The 19,738-nt window shown below is 59.9% G+C and overlaps 1 protein-coding gene across 2 annotated transcripts; it reads right to left on the bottom strand.

Moving 5' to 3' along the window:
* Window positions 1–7,145: 7,145 nt before the first annotated feature.
* ARID5A (AT-rich interaction domain 5A) lies at window positions 7,146–19,519 on the bottom strand. Of its 2 annotated transcripts, XM_081796859.1 has the most exons (7): window positions 19,404–19,519; window positions 12,251–12,366; window positions 10,635–10,755; window positions 10,227–10,279; window positions 9,620–9,717; window positions 9,162–9,321; window positions 7,146–8,751 (listed from the first exon to the last, which is right to left on the bottom strand). In XM_081796859.1, exons 1-7 carry the CDS (start codon window positions 19,405–19,407, stop codon window positions 7,513–7,515), a joined length of 1,791 nt encoding a protein of 596 aa, XP_081652985.1. In that variant the 5' UTR covers window positions 19,408–19,519; the 3' UTR covers window positions 7,146–7,512. The 2 variants fall into 2 exon arrangements, with proteins under 2 accessions (XP_081652985.1, XP_081652986.1); XM_081796860.1 differs by lacking the exon at window positions 10,635–10,755 and having other exon boundaries at window positions 19,404–19,499.
* Window positions 19,520–19,738: the final 219 nt, after the last annotated feature.

The raw sequence follows: 19,738 nt of genomic DNA, 5'->3' as shown, positions 1-19,738 counted from the left end.
AAGTGTGCCTCTAGTGGTTGGAGTGTGTATTACAAGCCTAGAGGTCAGTGCGGTGGTTAGAGCAGGCAAAAGGCTGTGGTAATTGATGATTTTTATGGGTGAATCCCTTATGAGATGAAATGTTAAGAGTGATGGATAGATATCCTTATAAGGTTCCTATTAAGGGTGACCTTGGAACTGGGTGTGGCACCATGTGGGTTAGGTTGAGTAGCAACTTCAAAAAGCAGTTATGGGTTGGCCTTCCTTCTGTTTTTCCAGAAACTTTAATAAAATCTTGCTACTGTTCCTGCCTAGTCTCGTGTGTGTGTGTGTGTGTGTGTGTATTTGTGTTTGTGTGTGTGTGTGCAGCAGGGATGAGAAGGGGTTTGGCCCATATTTCTGAAGCAATAGTCAAGAATGGTTTCTATCCCTTCTCCAAAGCCAGGTAAGGAATTGGCTGAGGTCACTTCGGAAGAGCTGCTCCTCTCCAGGGCCACCAGCATTTTGGGCTGATGAGGTGAGGAACAGTTCTCTAGAAATCACCTGAGGATGGTTCCTGAGCAAGTCCTTTGGGAACCACTCAGAGGCTGCTGAGGAACACTCTGAGGGAGGGGTGTTTCTGATAATAACTCGGGTAAAAAATAGGGTGAGTCTGGGACACTTGTCCTATGGCCTAGGTAGAACCAGGGATTGGTGGTGAGGAGGAAACACTGACTGGCCTCAGGGAGCCTACAGGGTAGGGGGAGGGTGCAGACTCTAACAGGTCCAGCACCGGCAAGATGGCAGAAGTACTGGGTGCTGTGGGGGCACACGGGATGAGCACCGGAGCCAGTAAGGCTCTGGAAGGAAAACTCCTGGGTGAGGCTCCGGTGGGAGTAGTAGAGAGAATTTTTTCAGGTTGATGTTTTCTGTGCTTCCAGAGCTAAGGGAGGGTCATGCATGCTGGGAGCTGAGGTGGTACCTCATGGCTTAGCCCGGACAGAGGCTGGGAGGAGCAGGGAGCCAGGAGACTGGGCAAAGGGCCTTCCAAACAAAGATATTTGGGGTTTATCTTGAGGGCAGAGGAGGGCCATGGGCCAAGTTTACGCAAGGGGTGAGCTTACCAGAGTTGGAATTTGGAATGATTCTTTTCATGGATCATCTACTGATTTCCTCCATACCCAAGGCCACACAGGCCCCACCTCCAAAGCACTGCAGTTACCCCACAAATGACACTAGAATTGTTCTACTCTACTCTTGGAGTTCATCATCAATGATCTCTCGCCTCACAGCCCGTGGGGGAAGACCTCTTTTTTTGGAAGGGTGAGGTGGGGTGGGGTAGAGCAGCCTACCTGGATTTTTCCCAAGAAGCTGCCTCCCTGTTACTACTCAGGCATTCAACTCAGTAGCTCCTGGGCAAGTGATGTCCAACCCAGGCTTCTAGAATTAGGCTCCCTGGCCCAAGCCCTTCTGCCCCACAACCCTTGCTCATGTGCAGAGGACCTGTGGCTGAGATGTGGCACTAATGAGCCCATAATCATGCATATATATGTAGAGGGAGAGACAAGAATGGCAACTCTGTGGCAGGTGAGCGTCTTCTTTCTAGGTTCTTGGCAGACATTACTAATCAGTCTCATCACTTTCACACTGAGTCAACCCAAAGCTGCAGGCAACCAGGAACAATGAGAGTTGGTGCCTGAGGTGAAGCTGATTGACCATTCTTGACCCAGACCCAGACAGGACCCAAAGGTCAGGGTGGCTCTGCGTCAGAAGCCAGGTAGGAGAGCGGCAGTCACACACAAGCCGGAAGTTCAAAAGCCCTGAGGTAGAGGGCAGGGCGGGGGTGGGGGGGGCGGGTGGTCAGCCTAGCCAAGCAGAACTGCAGAGAAGGAGGTGATGATTCATGTACATCCAGAACTTTACAGAGCACTTTCACTAAATGCCCACAACTCTTGAGGTAGAAATTACTCACTTCCATATTACAGATGAGGCAATGGAGGCCCAGGGACGTGTACTCACGGGACGTTGCTGGTGCTGCTGCTCTCTGGTCTACCTGGAGGACACACTTCCTCTGAACTAATAGTTCAGAACCCAGGTAAGCACAGGACACAAGATCAGCTTCTCCTCAAAATTTATCCTTGAGCTGAGGCCTACCAGGAGGACTAGCAGCTGAGGCTGAGCCAGGTGGTGCTGGGGAGCCCCCGCATGACAAGGAAGGGGGCCGGGAGCATTTGCTGGTTCTGGGGGGACGTGAACACTCTCACTCTGGCCTAGTTCAAGCTACCAGAGAGACATCATTGAATTTGGAGTTGGGAAGAGAGGAGCCAGGAGGAAGCCGCTCCAGCCCCCGGATGGCAGTGCCCCAGAGAGGGGGCTGCATGGCTGTCCTCATGTGTGGTTGTTCAGCTCTCCCCGGGGTCTGTGAGCCCCACAGGCTCTTTCCAGCCTGGGTGGGAGTTTCTTGCTGTTGCTTGCAAGTATAAAGGGCCTAAGAACCCTCATTGAACCTGTGGGGGCGTCAGCCTCAGGGCTTGTGTTCTGGCTTCCAGCTCCTCGATCTTTCCTCCCCACCCTGCTGCTCCCTCAAGGGGTGGGAGGGATGACAAAGCCAAGCAGGAACCCTGGAGAGGGCTGGAAGCGTGCTGCAGGGAGGGGTGGGAGTGGGGCTGGTGGTGCAGCCACCCTTCTAAGACCCCTGCCTCTGCGGAGCCCCTTCTCCCTGTTCCCTTCAGCGGCCCCTTCCCTCCCTGCGGGTTTGGGGCGGGGGGAGCTCATAACCAGGCTGGGCAGCAGCTGACACTTGCTGTGCGCTTTCAAGGAGTAGCCAGGGGCCCCGAGGAGCTGGGAAGGTCCTCTCAGGACCAGGAGTGTGTTCAAGGTGCGGCGGTCACCGGCCTTTCATCAGTCCATAGACCCTATCTGCATCTCATTCTGGGTCACAGAGCAGAACCTGGAAGTGACCGTACTCATTTCACAAATGCACAGATGTGGCCCAGGGAGAGGCAGAGGCTTTGGATAGCTCAGGAGGTGGGCAGGATGGGGTCCCACGCCCTGTCCAGCCCGCCACGGCCTGCCCCTGCTGGCCTGTGCACCAGGGGACGTGCCCAGCAGACGTGGCAACAACCTGACTCTGCCCTGCCGTCTCATCTGGAAGCCCGCCTGAGTTTCCCAGCGGTGACCTTCTTGGAGTCACTGGCTTAGGAAACTCATGTTGGGATAACAAAGAACGAGAGCTGCCGCCTAGTGGCTGTGCAGCAGCAGGACTTTGGCTTGAACGGTGGGAACGGGGAGCCTGGGGTGGACGGGTGGCCTGGCTGGGGCTGGGTCCCTTGGGGTTGAGGACAAGCGGGCCTGCGGGGACTGTAGTGAATGAGCAGGTATACCCTGTCCACCAGGCAGCGGCCACTACCGAGCTCTAGGAAATGGTCTCATGCAGCCAGAAATTCTAATTTTTAAAGAGAAGCCTGATATCCAAAATTTGATGTGAAATCTCTTGATTTTTAAACGCTGGCAACTAGTTACAAAAACATTTATTTAAATTACAGAGGTCAAACAAACTAAACACATCTTCAGGCCACTATCTGCAGGCAGCCCCTGGTCTTGAGCTGAAATGGAAATCTCTTCCCTGGGGGGCTTCCCCTGCCAGCCGGGGCCGTGCCCACCCTGAGATGCTCCCCTGCCACTGCCTCCAGGGTGGGACACTTCACTCTGCCCTGAGGGTGCTGAGCGAACCCCTGCTTCCAGACCCCGTGGCTCCCCACTGTGAAGGTCATGCCAGGAGACCCTGATCAGGTCCTTGCTGCAGTCCCTCCTCCCCATCCTCAGTTCTCCATCTCGAAGACACAGAGGTGGGCCTTGCCCCAAACCACTGCTGTGCTCTTGTGCTGATTTCAAAGCTTCCCACACCCTGGCCTCCTCGCAAACCCCCCACCCCACACAACCAACCCTCCCCCGCTCCGTGCATGTTCCCACCAGCTCACCTGGCAACACAGTAGTTTTAGCCACCCCCTCATCCTCCCTCTGAAGCCATTAGGATCTATGGTCCATTGGTCCCACCCGTCCCGGGTCCCTCACTCGTCCCCCCAACTTCCACTCTGGAGCCCCCCCATTGTGGTTGTCCTTGCTCAGCAGACTCTCTGGGTGCAGCTCCCACTCCCACGGCACCTCCCACTCCAACCCCCAGCTCCGCAGCCAGTGGCCCCAGGTGGCAGGGAGACCACCCACTGCTGCTAGTCCCACAGACACTCCTGCCACTAGCCTCTTTGCGTGGGAATTGGGACTTTCCAGAAGCTCCATGGCCCTGCCCTGTGCAGCCTTGCTCTCCTGGAGGTCTGGAGTTGCCCTTCTCCCTCCTCAGACCTCCCACCCCCAGTGCCCCAGTGCCCAGAGCTCCCTGGGAGAACGAAAGCACTCACTAGAATTGTCCATGCTCCCCCTCCCCCACCCCAGACCTGCGCTCAGGCATGCTGCCTGTGTCTCTGTGGCTGGGCTCCCCGCCACCCCCACCCCCCAGCACCGAGTCCCACCCAGACCACAGGCCTCTTGTGAGCACCAGAGACCAGGACCCTCCTCTGCTACAGCTCACTCTGGGACCCAGAAGGCTCCACACATCCAGCCTCAGCACCTGTCGAGCCCCATCTCTCCCCCAGCTCCCCCTGCTCCAACCCCGTAGGTCTTCTAGTGCCTCAGACACACGTGCGCACTCCCACCCAAGGCCTTTGTCGTCCTGGTCCCTCTGCTCTCCCCCCAGGAGCTGCACGGCTCTCTCTGTCACCTCCTCCAGCCATTGCTCAGATGCCACCTTCTACTGAGACCTCCTGGCCACTCTGTTTAAACTCTGCACCCCAGACGTGGATGGTGGTGACGGCAGCCCAACACCGTGAATGCTGTCAATGCTGCTGAACTGTACCCTTAAAACTGTCACCAGGCAAAGGGGCGGGGATTGTAGGGATGTCCCTTCCAGAGTCGCCCCACTCACCGCCGCCCTCATTCCGATCTTGGTACACGTGCTGCCAAAGCCCGCCCTTGCCGCCACCCTCAACAGCTTGAACGCCACGGCCCCGCAACCTGGTTTATGCCCCAAACGTAGGTTCTGGCCAGTCCCCAGGGCAGAGTCGGGGACCGTCGGGACCCAGCAGGAAGGCAAAGGGGTGAGTGTGAAAAGCAAGACGACCTGGAGCGCACCTGTCCATTTAGATGGAAGCAGGTGCACGACGCCCTTGCCAGGAGTCGGGCACTCCCGGCAGCCGCGGCTGAAGCTAACTGAGCTCTCAGAGCTGTTTCCTCATTTGTAAATCAGGATGGTACCTTCGCCGGGAATTGTGAGCGGCGAGTGAGGAAAATCACGTAAAGCGTCACACGGGAAACGCAGGGCACAGGAGTGTTCCAAGAAGCTTGCCCACATTAAGCTGTGGGGATTTGCTGACGCCCCAGCAAGGGCGGCGGCCTCCTGCCCAAGGACCAGGCTTGGCCGGGGCCGCCTCTCAAAGAAAGGTGTAGTCCCCGGAGCAGCCTCCAGAGGGCACCACCAGCACAGCTCTGAACCTTCTGTGCCCAAGTTCTGCCGCCAGGCGCGCACCTCCCACCTCTGTGCCAGAGCGAGGCCGCTGTGGCTTTGCGGATGGAAGGGACCCCAGCGACCCTGCCCCATCTCAGGCGGGACCCTGCACAGAACAAGTAGCCCTCGCCTCCCCCTTCCCCAGGGGGATCTGACCCCATAGCCTTTGGCCCGGCACCGAGGGCGCTTGCAGTGAGGGTGGCAGGAGAATTCAGCCCTCCCACCCCAGCTGTCCGCCACTCCAGAAGCCTGCAGAGATGGGCAGCATGCGGGTGTGTGTGGGAACCGGGGGTTCGGGACTGGAGGTCAGGTAGCTACTCGGGCTGGAACCTGGCATTGCCCAGGAGGGAGGTGGGGAATTGGGGGACCCCCTGCAGAGCCAAGAATGGTGACCGCCACCCTCTGGCTACCCCATTGCTGGCCCCGGCCTGTGCCCCATCTGAGCTCCCCCTCCACAGGCAGCTTCCAGAATCGGAGGCTGGAGGCAAGAGGCGGCTGGATGGGATGCCTTTAGCCTGGGTAGCCCACCCCCTGGTGCTAGATATGTTGTGTGTGCCCTGGTCCGGGTTCTGTCCTACTCAGTGGTGGCATTGGGCAAACAGAGCCCATCCCTGGCCTCAGCCTACTCATCTGTTAACTGTTGTAGGGCGGGGGGGGGCTGTCATCACATAGATTGCCCCTCCCATGGCCTGAGCTCCTGAGTGCCCCAGCAGGCAGGGCAACTTCCAGCGGAGGAGGTCAAAGGCCACCGCTGACCAATCTGAGGCTGGCGGTTGGGGGCCTGGCCCCACACCTACTACCCCTGCATCCATCAGACTGCCTCAGGCTGTGGCGCCTGGCAGGGAGAACAGGCAGCCTGGGGAGGGGAGGGAAGCCTCGGAAAGGGGTCCTACCTCCCTCCTACTGAGACAGATGGCCCCCCCTGCTCCCCAAACAGAGCCTTTAAGAAGGAGGGTGTTAGGCTGCAGGGTTTGAGCCCCCAGAGCAACCGTGGCTGAGAACGCAGATGCCCAGGCCAGGATCCTGGCTGCTTCACTCCCCTTTGCCTCTTGGCGCCTCCCCTGCCAAGAACATCCTGGTCCAACTCTGTGCAGCATGCGAGGGGGAGTGGGATGGGGGCTTTGGGAGGAATCAGCAGCAAGCCCTGTGAGCCCATCACCAAGACAGACCAAGTCAGGTTCCCTGCTCACCCCCTCTGCCCCCAGGGGGGCTGCTACCAGCTGCAGGGCTCATCCTACTGTTCACCGGGGTCCTGTGGCTTTGCTCTGGATACTGGAGTCACACCCAAGAGCCTAACTCTGCTGTCGCTTCCTTGCTGGGGGAACAAGGGCAAGTCGCCAGCCCTCTCTGAACGTCAGACCCCCACCTGTATGATGAGGAAGGTAACAGGCAGCTGTGCTGAGACTCTCCTATGAAAGTGGGTAGAAGGCACAGGATAAAGGTCACCACCCGCTGAAGTATGAACAGGAGGCTGAGTCCTGCTTTGGGTCCCGCTCTTCGGTGGGGGCGGGGGCATTTCAGATCTGAGTGGATGCTCGTAGGTCTCTCTCTTTGGCTCCCCCAGCCATGAGCACACCCCAGCCTCCCCTGCCCCCAGGAAGGTCCACACCATGCACACCTCAGGGCCAGGTGGATTCGCGTTGGTCTTTTATTGGATTTTCCACGGGCAGCCTGGATACCTCAAGCTGCTACCCAGCGCCTCAGCCCTTCAGCACGTTCCTGGCTTCCACTCTGGGGACCTAGCTGGGGGCTGCCAGCCGGGCACTGTCTTCTCCCGATGCCCCGCAACTGGGGCCCCGGGCTTAGGCTGCTTCCTTGAGACAAACCCGGTTTTCCCACGGCCTCCCTCTTTGTGCCAGGCCGCCCAGACAGGGGCGCGTTCCTGCTCTGCGCACAGCCAAGCTCTCCTGGGCACTAGGCTCCAGCCCAGACCCCGGGCAGTGCCCCCCAGCACAGGCCATTTCAGACCCTGCACAGCACAGCACTGGGGCTCGGACCTAAAGCTTGGTGTTGAGGTGGAAGAAGTGGGGTGCTGCGTAGGTGGTGGCAGGTGGCACGTGCCATGCAGATGAGGCTGGGCAAAGTCTGTGGCGAAGGGTGCTGTCGAAGGACGCCGGGGGGAAGTGCATCAGACCCGTGGCCACGGGGGAGGGCGCTGTCGTGGCCAGGAAGTGGGCCGGCAAGGCAGGGATGACCAGGGGGCTGAAGGGGAGCGTGGCCTGGCCCTTTAAGTGGTCCGGGGTGCCGGCAAAGTTCAGTGGGCAACGCAGCATGGTGCCCCTATAGGCCTCGGGGAGGGCAGGCCCCAGCGCTGGGCCCAGCAGGCAGGACACAGCCAAGCCAGACCCCATGGATTTGGCCCCACACTCCTTGGCGTCCACCTCCTTAAGAAAGGGAGACACGGCCCGCAGTTTTTTGCCGCCATGGGCCAAGCCCTCTTCTTCCAGGCTGCGCTTCTTGCTCAGGCCTGGGCTGCTACGGAAGGTAGCGAGGGGAGCAGGGCTCTCGGCAGGGACCTTGGCCATGGGGGACACCCAGCAGGCTTTGGGCTTGGGGTAGGGGCTGCCCCTTCTAGAGCTGCCTTTATGGAATGCAGACGGGCGGTTGGCGTCCCCGCCCCACACCAGCTGGGGCTCCTTCACCGCCAGGCCCTCCTCTTTGCCAGGAGGCCCCAAGAGCACCCCATCTTTAAAACTGGGCAAGAAGTCCCGGGGGTGCTGGCTGACAGGCTTCAGCACCTCAGTGGGGTACGCATGGAAACAGCCAGTGAAGATGGGGGCTGGCAGGCGGGGACCCGCTTGAGCTTCCTCCCTGAGGCTGCCACCAGGGGCCTGTAATCCCTCCTGAGGGGTCAGCCGGTGCCTGGAGTTCTCAGCTGGCCTTCCCGGGCTCTGCGGACTTCCCGGCACGAGAACAGCTGGGGATGCCTGGGGGTCCCCATGGGGACTGCCTGCCCCGTGGCGACAGCCCTCCTCCTGGCACTGCAAGGCCTCTGCCTTGCTCACCTGGGCCAGGAGCTTCTTTTTGGCCAGTGGAGACATGATGCCGTGGGCTCCTTTGCAGTAGAAGGTGGCCAGGAGCCGCTTGTAGGCCTCAGGACAGCCTCCGGCACCCACGAAGGGCAGAGAGGGCCCCAGGGCCGGGCCTGGCTGTTCCAGGCCCTCCCGGGGGGGCTCCTGGCTGGGAAGCCGCACCAGGTCAGGGGCGGCGTCGGTTTTCGTCTTTCCAGGTACCATCTAGAAGGAGAAAAGGCCATGCCTCAGTGCTGGCTGTGAGCCGTGTGCCCTGATGGGGGGTGGGGGGGTGGCGGGGAGGACCCCATGGCAGCAGGGGCACAGAGGCGTACCCAGAAGCCTCTGTGAGAAGTTCCCCAAAGGCATCCTGGCCTCTGAACAGACATAGCCTGGCATCAGGACACAGGGCCTGGTGACCAAGGTGCAGACTGGAGTTCAGACCCGACGTGGCCCCTCATTTGAACTTGCGCAACCATTGCCCCTGAGCACCGCCCCCCCCCGCCCCCCCACCGCCGATCTGCCCTCAGAGCAGGTTCTGGGTATCCCCGGGCAGGGAGTTCTGCATCCATGGCGCGGGCGGGGAGAGGGAGGCCCAGCGTCTGCTGGTGGCCCCAGGCAGGCTCAGGCCTTACCTGGTCCAACCACTTCTCCTCCTTGGCCTTCTTCGGCTTCTCAGGGGCCCCGTCATCCCCCCGGGGCTCCTTGGCCATCTTGTACTGCTTCCTGGGCTTGGACGGGGGCAGCGGCTTGTCGTCCTCCCCCTTCAGATGCCGCACGTACGGGAGCACCAGCCTGAGGAGGAGGCCCGCGTGTCCACCAGGAGGCCGGCCTGGAGGCATGCGCCACGCCTCCCAGCTGTCTGGGCCCACCCGGCCTCCCCACACCGGGGACACCCCTGCCGGCCCCCGGGGCCCATGCTCCTCCTCGCCTTGTCCAGGGGCCCGCAGCCCGGCCGCCCCGCAGAGCTCCAGGCTGGGATGAGCACAGCGCACTCCGCTCAGGCAGCTCGTGCTGTGTGCCCACCGCACCCCACTCCCGGCCCCACTCGGGGCTGAAGGGTCCTGGAGCCGGGGTCTCCGCCCAGCCGTACCTCTCGTAGTGGCGGCGTGTGCACGTGGCCGCACTCGTGCTGCCCGGGCTGCCCCCCAGCTCGTCGTACACGTTCTTCCAGAGGCGGCGGCCCGTCACCTGCAAGGGCACCGTGTGAGGGCACGAGTGGCGTGCGCTCCCCTGGCGGGGGGGGGCATCCTGGCAGCTCCAGGCCCCTACTTGGCAGGGATGGGGGCAAGGACTGCAGTTTTGCAGCTGCTTCTCCAGCAGCAGGGGGTGGGGGTGAGGTTGGGAGGAAGGGGGGCTCCCCTGGCCGCCAGCCAGGTCTCCCTCCCAGGGGCCGCTGCCTGACTGCCAGCCCCGCAGCTTTCCCAGCACGGGGGGCACGGGGCAGACAGAACAGATGGGAAGACAGGAAAACTTGCTTTGAGCAGCAAAGTACCAGTGGGCAAGGCAGGCCTCCTCCCGCACAGTATGCAGGAGAGCTGCGCAAGCGGCAGGACCTGGGACCCCGTCTCTTCCTCCTGTCTGGCCGTGAGGACTGCTCTGTCCCCAGACAAGGCTCTTCCTCCCCGGGTCCCCACATGGCACAGTGCAGATGGGCTGCGGGATGCCACATGCTGAAGACTCAGAGGTCCCCTCCTTACCATCTCATAGGCCCCCAGCTTCTCCACTGCTTTGTAGATTTTCCACAGGTTAACTGGAGAAGAGAGAGGGCAGGGCCCCTGTCAGTCTCTGTGGGAGGAAGGGGCAGCCAGCAGCCCATTCCCATGGATCTGTCAGGCGGGCACGGAACCAGCAAGCGCCCGGACAGTGCCATCGCAAGGGATGGCTGGGCCAGACCCTGAGCACTGGGGGCCCGGTGGCCGGTGAGGACAGAAATCCGGCCCCACCCACTGCAGCCCTGCGCCTGGGGTGGAGGGTCCTTTCTGTGTGCAACCCCTGTCGGCTGGCATTACCCAGGGCTGCCCAGAGTGGAGGTGCCTGCCCGACACCCTGCCTGGATGGGACCCCCTGCCGGGCTCCCCCTCCCTGCCTGCACCCCAGGGACGCACTCTGCTTGAAGCCGAGATGGGGCACCCTCTCGATGGGCGTGTGTCGCTCCTTCATGAACTTGTAGAGGCTGACCAGGAAGGCCTGCTCCTCCTCCCGCTCCCCGCCTGCCTCGGGGGAGTCCTGGGGAAAGAACAGGAGGCATTGGGGTGAGCCCCCAGTTGGTGGGTGGCTGGGGACAGGCGGAACGGCTGGCTGCTGGGGCGGGAGGGGGGTGTGGCCCCCAGCCCCAGGCTCCCACAGGAAGCAGCAGGCCCCCGGCGCCCAGCTTACAGCTCTGGGCTGGAGTGCCTGTGTCTGGCATCAGAAAGGTGCAGCCGTCAGCTGTTAGCGCCCAGGACCCACGGTCAGGGTCCACCGGGGCCCGGCTCCAGCGACGGCCACCGGAGCAGCCCCGCAGCTTCTAGGGCTCTCTGCAGGCACAGACCGCCTCTCTACCTTGCTCTAGATTTGCTGTGTCTGCATCTCAGCTCCTCTACCAGACTGTGAGCTCCTGGTGGCGGCCTCAGACTGTGGTCAAAGCCGAAGGAACAAAGTGCCCGGTGTTTTCTGGCACTGCGGGGTTGCGTGTCCCCCAAGCCTTTGCCGTGGTGGGCTGCCTCTCTGAGCCGCCAGTCTGCGTGCTGCATCCAGGGCGGCGAAGCCCCATCCCGGGTTCCTGACACCCCGCTGTCAGATGCGCAGGACTTTCGGTTTCTGCTTCCAGAGGGGCAATTTCTGCCAAGGCTATTCATTTGGTTGGTGGCTCAGGGCAGAGGGGTATGGTTGGGCTGGGACCCAGGGCTTGGAGAACAGACAGCTCCCAGGTCCTGGATGGGGAGGCCCCAAACACCGGAAGGACGTAAGTCATTGGGGCCGGGAACAATACAGAGAGTCATGTGTTCCCCAAATACTCGAGTACCATTGCAGTGTTTCTGACCCCTGATAACAAATGGCACACGAACTCACGAGTCACCTAAGAAACCGTAACCTATGGGGGGACCCCAGCAGCTGGTCTGGTGCAGGCCTCAGAAGGAAGGCACTCTCACGGCCGCTCTTCCCGTGAATTCGCTCTTCCACGCAAGCTGTTAAGAACTGTTAGCATCTGCAACTACTCTGCTACGTGAATCAGGATTCTTACTCCAGACTGTGCCACCAAAGCAAACGGCCAAAAGGAGTGGATGTTGAGGCCAATGCTCCACGTCACCCATGGCTCCCTCTCAGACTACACTCACCAAAATGGCCTCAGTGGTCTCGCTGAGTGACTTTGATATCCACGCTGTGAACTTGGAGGGATGCATGGATGTACGTGTGGCTTATCCTAAAAGAGTGCTTTTATCTGTTTTATTCATCAGGGTTCCAGGCAAATCATTTGCTAAAAGGCTTCTGCTAGGAAAACTAAGTCTGAAACCCCTCCCAGGGGTGACGGGCGGGTCCTCCTGTCCCGGGCTCCCAGCTCCCACACCTCCTGATGCAGGCCCGAAACTGCAGGGCTGGGTCCCTCTCCTGGCTCTGCAGGCTGGAAGGTAGGGAACACGCCCTCCTGAGAGCTTGGGGAGTCCCCAAGTTCACCTGGGAGGCTGTGCACAGGGGAGGGGGGAGGGCAGGGAGGAGGCTCCCCAGGGGTCACCCAACTCACCTCCAGATGGACGGGGCTCTGGCTTCTGCTCTGCTCAGCATCGGGTTGGGGGGACACAGATGGGTCTAGGGGATCACCCTCCTCTGACTGTTTCCTTTTCGCTTTGACAGGAGGTGCTGCAAGGAGAGGAGCAAAGGGGAGGGGGATAGGGGAGGGAGGGAGAGAGAGAGAGCACTTGAGATGCAGGCCTGAAGAACAGGCAGTGAGGAGAGGTCCTCCAGGAGAGGTGGTGGGTCCTCCCGTCCTCCATCAGAACCTGCCAGGTGGGAAGCGACTTCTTCCTTCTGCCCCCTGGTCCCTGACTGCACGCAGGCTGGCCCTCCACACGCAAATACGGGCTCACCCTGGTGGCCCACTCTGCCCTCCCTCCTCTCTGCGGGGCTCACCCCCAACCGGGCCCCGCGCCTGCTGCTGTTCCTTCCTCTGTTCCAGCCAGCTACCCACGTTGAGGGAGGGAGGGAAACCCTAAACCACCCTGGGGTCAAGTCAGAGGAGGGTGAAGGGTGGGGCTGTGGTGCTCAGGGAAATCCTATCTCCAAAACCTGCCCCACATTCAGGCAGAACGTTTTCACAGCACCTCAGCCGAACTGGGAAAGCGGCTGAGGCTCCTGTGTTTGTGAGTCCGAAGGCACCGGGGCAGTGCTTGGATCCTCCAGGAATCATCGAGAAGACTGGAAGCTCCTGGTTATGAAACACTGGATCTTTCCAGGGGCGCCCGCCGAACTCTAACTGCCCCTAATGAGGCCATTTACTCCTCCCACCCGCAAGGGTCTGGTAACCCTTCAGGTCTCACCTGACAAGCCACTTACTTCCTCTGGGCGGCCCTTCTCAGCCCCCAGCCGAGCACAGCACTCCTGCCCACCACCCCGGTTCAGTGAGGTCTGCCAGCACCCCGCACAGTGGGTGCCAGGTGTCAGGGAGAGGGAGCGAGTCTCCCAACAACCTGCATGGGGCAGGGCTGGATTTTACTGAGGGCAGCCATGAACTGATGGCTGCAGAAACCCGCAAAAACCCCTGGAACGGGGAACCGGCCTCAGGCGCGCTGACAGGCGGGCAGGGCACCTGAGCTCCGGAGCCCACGTCTCAGATCACCCTCTCTTTCCTTCTAACCAGCCTTTCCTTTTTGTTAGCCTAGTGTGAACGGTCCCATTCTCCTGATTTGCTCCAGCTCAGGAAATCCTTCCTGTTGGCACCTGTGAGAGTCCCCTCCTGTCCTAGAGAGAAAAAGCATCTCCATAACAACCATAAACCCAGACCAGCGTGACCCCCGAGGCCAGAGCCTCTGGCCACATGTCCCCTTCAGTAGCTGCTCACCCAAGGGCTTGCGCCCGCCCGTCTGGTTCCTGCAAGGTGGGGCCCTGGCTCTTCCCCGTATGCGCTCTTATTTAGTCCCAGGAGGGAGCTCATGTTAAAGAGGCAGAAACTGAAGCCAGAGAGGCTTCCTAGGAGACCCAGGCTCAAAACGAGGTCTGTCTGACCACCAGGCCAAGTGGCCTGGCCTGGCCACCACTGTGGCTGCTATTGTTACCACCAGGATTTGCAGAGCCTTGATGGAGAGTCCAAATAAGCCTGGAGGAGAAACCCATGCGAAAGCTTGTCAAAAAGAAAGACACTCGGGCCTTCCTCTCAGGCTGGCTTCTGACCAGTCAAGACATGGTCAATATCCAGAAATAACTAAGTGTTAACAACTGAACCCCCCCCCACCCCGCCCAGCAGGCTGATGCCTTTCTTCCTGAGTTCTCTGGTGACTCTGTGCCTCAGTCTTCACTTCTGCAAAACGGGAGAGAAAGACCCTTGAGTCCTTTGCTCACTGCCCCCGAATTGGTGAAGTCTCCCGGGTCACTGGCGCACCCGCTTCCACCAGCTCTTCTCCTTGCCGCCCACCCCCCCTGTTTTCACACCCTCTCTGCCTTCTTTCCCCCTGGTCCAGCTTCAAAGGACTCTCTCCATCCTGAGTCCTCCATGGGGTGTTACGGCGGCTTCTCACTGGAGCCTGCCTGCAAGCTTGCTACGTGCCCCTGCAAGCTGCACCCTTGGCCTCCAAAGAAGAAGGTGGTAGGACCAGGGCCCATTAGAATCACCAGGGAGCATTTTAAGGACACCGATAACTGTGTCCCCCACCCCCCGCCCCAGTTTGATTTAAGGTTCTGCAAGGGGCATCAGAGTTTAAAGCTCCCTAGCGGATCTCAAAGGGCAGCCAGTTTGAGAGCCACCGGGCCTGAGGACCTCTGTCCCTTCTGCCTGGTTCCAGAGTCAGTGAGCTCTGCCTGGGCCACACTGAGGGAAACCTCCTGGAGTCGGGTACTCAGATTACCTGGAAAGGAGGTCACCAATCTGAGCTGTTTAACCCCAGACAGGAAAAGGATTCGGGCTCTTGCCTAGAGCCACAAAGGGAAACGCTCTCTCTATCTCTGTATCCAGCTGAGTCCCCAAATGAACTCAGCCTCCCTCCTCTCCCAACCAGGCTAGCTAGCATGCTCTCTGCCCTGGCAGGGCCTCCTGGGCCCCCTGCTTCCACAGCCTTAGCTGAGGGAGAGCCCCCCTTTCTCCAGGAAGCCCTCTGTCCTGTCCCTGGCTCCCCTAAACCTTCCCTTCCCCAGTCATTTGTAGACCAGGGTTCCAGATAATCTTCATTTGGAAAAGGGTTCTGCTAGGAAAACTAAGTCTGAGACCCCTGCCTGCCAGGCTCCCAGCTCTCCCACCTTCCAATGCAGCTGACACAGGGCTGGGCTGCTCTCCTGGCTCTGCAGGGGAGGGAAGCGGCTTAGGGACCAGCGATCCCAGGCTCCCAGCCACATCCAGCCTGCAAGAGGCAGGAGAGTCCCACTTGCTGGGGAGTGAATGCTGCTGCCAGGAGCCACTGAGTTCCTGTCCTGCTCTCGCCCACAAAGCCTCCCATGCCCTACTGTAATGGGGAGGTGGATCCATTTTGCTTTTTCCATCCAGGAAGCAATAATGACAATAATGGTGATGATTATTTCATTGTTTACTTTGAACACATCTGGAATCTATAAGGTGTGAGATAGGGATTTAATCATATTTCCCCCCAGTGGTGAGGTGGTCCCAATAGAGACTGAGTGATTCCCTTCCCCCAATGATTTGAAATGCTACTCTCCCCATAATCTAAAGGCTGATAAGGAATATATTTGAAACTGTTTCTGGACTTTTCTGTTCTGTTTCATTCACTGTGGCAGGCCAACACTGGTGCACACTGTGTTAATTGTAGAACAGCTTACTATCCGGAGGACAAGTCCCCCATCATTAGTCTTTTTAAATCATTTTTGTCTGAACTTCAGGATAATCTTATCACATTCCCTTAAAAAAGAAAACAAACCACTGGGGTTTTGGTTGAATTGCATTTAAATTTAGCAATCACTTTGAAGAAAAATAACACCTTTCTGATACGGCATCTTCCTTTTTCAGGACTGCACATCTCCACAGATTCAGGTCTGTCCTTGCTGTCCTCAGATGTTCCTTCTTAAAGGCCCTGTGTGCTTCCTGTTGAGCTTATTCCTCAGGTTTTGTGCAGCTAGATAATAGTGTGAGAAAGCTTTGGTAACCTACAGTAGGACTTGGTCCACAGCCGCTGAGGTTTCCTCCTGCCGCTGTTAGGGAGAGGGCAGGGGGCTGCTGGTTGGGCCAGGATATGAGCCCCTGGCCCCTGGTGACCCAGTGCCTCACCGGGCAGTGAGGAGGGGCGGCAGAGTGCTGGGCAGGGGGAATGCCCAAGGCCCTTCTGGCATTGGGAACCTGATTTCTGTTTAACTCTATGGCTTGTGTTGAAGTCAAGCTTAACGCCCAGGTCCGAAAACCACAGCAGTGAAGAGGTTGGTTTAAGTCACTAACTCCAAAACAGGCTGCTCCCTGAAGGCTGCTTGTTCTCAAGCCATTCCCTACTTCCCTCTCGGTACCATACACTCCACCACCTCCAATCAGTGCTCCTTCCTGGTGGGCCCTGGACTAGGCATTTTTGGACACTGCTTCACAGAATCTAGCCACCCAATGGATACTATGTCCCCCTTTTTACAGATACAACACATAAGGATCCCAGAGGTTCAATAACTCGCCTGAGGTCACGCAGCTTCCTACTGGCAAAGCTGGGATTCAGAACCAGTGCAATCTGACTGTCCCAAGGCTCTGAACCCTGAGATCTAGGGTTTTTAATGGAAGCAGGGAGTCCCCAAGCTCCTTATCTGCTCAAAGGGTGTGGGCTTGCTTCTTGCCCCGGAGTGGGTTTGCCTCTGCTGAGAAGCTGAAATCAGATAGGCGCGGGGTAGGAGAGACGGGAAGGGGCTCTGTCTCCAAAGAGGTGCATCTTTCACCAAATCAGCCACTGCTTCATTACTGCTTGTTTCCCCATCCATAGGTGGGTGTGCTGGACCCCCATGCGTCCGATGTTCTAAGAACAAAGTGAGAAACAAGGCTTCCCACACAAACCACAGCCAAGTGTGTGCGTGTGCACACACCCCCCACAGGGAGATCTGAGGTCTGCCTGGCCTGCTCACTCCCCTCTGTGTCTCACCGTCCAGAGCACTGTGGGGGCAGGGGACAGGTGCTCCATAAACAGCCACAGGGGTGCAGTATGAGCTACTTGCTCTCAGATGCTCCCGGTACAGAGAGGGGCTTGGGCTGTGACTAGTTCAAGGCCACAGAGCCTGTCAGAGACCTAGTGCCAGACTGCACCGCCTATAGGTATCTCCTCGCTCTCTCTCTCCCTCCCTCCCTTTCCCGCTCCCTCCCTCCCCCCTCATCTCTCCGCCGACCCGCCCCTTTCACCCCTGGTGTGATGGGAAGGAAGTAACACTTCCTTTCATGAAAAGTCACCCCCTGGGAGCACTGCGTCAATTACAACAATAATGGTAAGGGCAGTCCCAATAACAACCAGCAGAAACGGCCCCACCTCGCCCGAGGTTGTTGGCTTAAGTTTCTCTTAGTTTGCGCCCGAGCTGAAACAAAGACAGCCTTTGAGGCGGCCCGTCCTCTCGGTGGCCCAGGAGCCGGCTGCCTGGCAGAGGAGGCTCGGTGTGGAGCTCTCTCCAGGGGGCAGTTTGGGGAGGGAGGAACTGCAAGGGGCTGTGCTCCAGCCAGCACTGAGGACAGCCGAGCGGGACATGGGACCCCTGAAGGCACAGGGTCCAGCTTCTGCCCCAGCCCTGCCTCAGTGTCCCAGCCAGGGCATGGGGGACGCAGGGTTTGAGGCAGTGGGGGCCATGATGACAGTCTTGAGAGGAATATAGAAAGGTAGGGGTCATGGGGGCTCCAAATGTAAGACTACCATCTCATAACTCCACTGGGATGCCTGTCCCCCTTTTGCCAGCTCTGGTAGGTCCTAAAAGACCCTATTCCGGACTAGGCTGACTCCCCACTGTCCGGTCTCTCCAAGTCTGGGAGGTATTGGTAACAGTAACAGTTCCATCTATGGATGGTTTCCTATGTCCCCATGAACTATATTCCAGGTTCCCATTCCACCGAGGCTTGTCCAAGACATGGCCCAAGAGAGAAACACAGCCAGGATGGGAGGAAGGCTGCTTAACTGCTGCCTGGGGCACGCCATGGCCTACTGCTTTTCCACCGCCCACCCCCACACCCAGAGACCCCGAGGGCCTACCAGGGAGTGTGGGCACTACCTGGCCAGTTTACCACCAGGTAACAGGAAAGCAAGAGGGAGGGGAGAGGTGTTGGAGGCCTGCCTCTCCCTCACTGCCAGACCTCACTCTGAGCCTCAGTTTCTCTGACTGGATATCAAAGAAAGAGGGCCTGATCCTCTGAGGTCCTTCCTGCCTCTGCCACTCCGAGGTCTAGCCCCGGGCGGGTGCCCAGGATTCTGGTGGAGTCGGGAACTCCACTCTCTGGGGCCAGACTCTCTAGACACCATCTCCCACCCCTCCTTTGCCGCGGCGGGCACGTAGGCGCAGAGACGCTGACACCCCCAACAGTGGTCCTCCGGAGGGGGCGGGAAGCACCTGTTAGCCTCCCCTTGGCCCCTCAGACTCCTCCCGGCCGGCAAACCACCCCGCAAACAAAGGGCCGCTGGGCCCGGCCAGCGCATGCCGCCGGACATGCACCCTGAGCCCTCGCGGTCCGGCGCTTGGAAAGCCCCGCCACCCTCCCACCCACGTCGGCGGGCCTGGGGGACCTGAATCCCGCCTGAGGGCGCCCCCCCCCCCCCGGACACTCTGCGGAGGGACAGAGATGCGGCCACTCCGCAGCTCCGGCCGGCCGAGCGCGAAGCCAAACATCTCTCCTCGCACACTCGCTGCCTGAGCTTCAACTCTCACCCCCCATCACTCCCGGGGCCGCCACCCTGTCCCTTCTGGAGACCCGAGGAAAGAGAAGAAAAACATAAGAAAGAAGACAGCAAAGAGGGAAGCTACCTCTTTCCTGCCGGGGGCAGAAGAGGATGGACAGGAGACAAGAATAAGGGAGAACGGAGAAGAAAAGAGAAAAGGGAAGAGAAAAGAGAAAGAGAAAGGGTAGAGGATGGGAAGCCGGTAACCGCCGAAGGATCAGAACACCCCTCTGCTGAAAGAGGAACAGTTGATTCTTCAAAGTGCGTTGAGCAAGTTCTTCAAAACCCGCGCAGAGTCACTTTCAGGAAACGGCGGCCGCAGTGGAAAGCGCCCCGCGCGCGCCCAGGGACCCCGGTGCCTCTTCTCGGCGGCGCCGGCGAGTTCTGAGAACCCCGGGGATGGGGCGGGGCGGGGGGGCAAATGGGGGCGGGGAGGCAGAGAAACTGCTGCGGACAGCCTGTCACAACAAATTAGCTGAGACCAGCTCGAGATTGAAACCACAGCAGGAAGTGGGATGACAGAACCATATAGGACTTGGTAAATTTCAGCCAAAAGACGACGAAAAGAGTTTCGAGATAAACGTCCGGGAAGCCCCTGGCCGCCAAAACTTTTTGTCTCTCCTTTTTTTCGAAGAGTGTGCGCCGACACCCAGCCTCACCCCTCCCGCACAGGGCGAAGGGCGCTGGCGCCCCAGGCCGGGCTAGGTCGCCGGCCCCTTCGCCCCGGAGTCCACCCCCGGCCCCGCTCCGCCCCTCCTAGCGGCCCCGACAGCCACGAGGGCCCGGAGGGGATCTGGCAGGGCAACCTCGCCCCCTCTGCGGGGCCCCCAGCCCCGTCCCGGGACAGGTCACGGAGCCGCTTACCCATGGCCCGGCGAGGTCCCTCGGCGCCCGCCCGAGGCCCTCCGCACGCCCGGCTCACCGACCCCGCGCTCTCCGCGCAACTGGCCCGAGGCGCCGCAACTCTGCCGCCTCCCCGCCGTCCCGCCCCGCCCCGCCCCGCCCCGCCCGGGCACCGCCCCCACCCCGCTCTGGGCTCCGGTTGGTGGGCCCAATTCTTCCGCGCGGGGGCGGAGGCCGCCCCCTGAGCCCGGGGGCCTCTGGGAGTTGTAGTGAGCTTTCCGTCTCCCCCGGCTCTGAGACCCAGGTACCTGAAGTAGGCTCTTCGCCTAGAGGGGCTGAGGCAGGACACCCAGGAA

Source organism: Leptonychotes weddellii, chromosome 10, assembly GCF_054177405.1.
Source record: "Leptonychotes weddellii isolate Sample4059 chromosome 10, ASM5417740v2, whole genome shotgun sequence".
NCBI classification, from domain to species: domain Eukaryota; kingdom Metazoa; phylum Chordata; class Mammalia; order Carnivora; family Phocidae; genus Leptonychotes; species Leptonychotes weddellii.
Note: the sequence above shows the minus strand (reverse complement) of the source record. Positions and strands in the feature narration are given on the sequence as shown.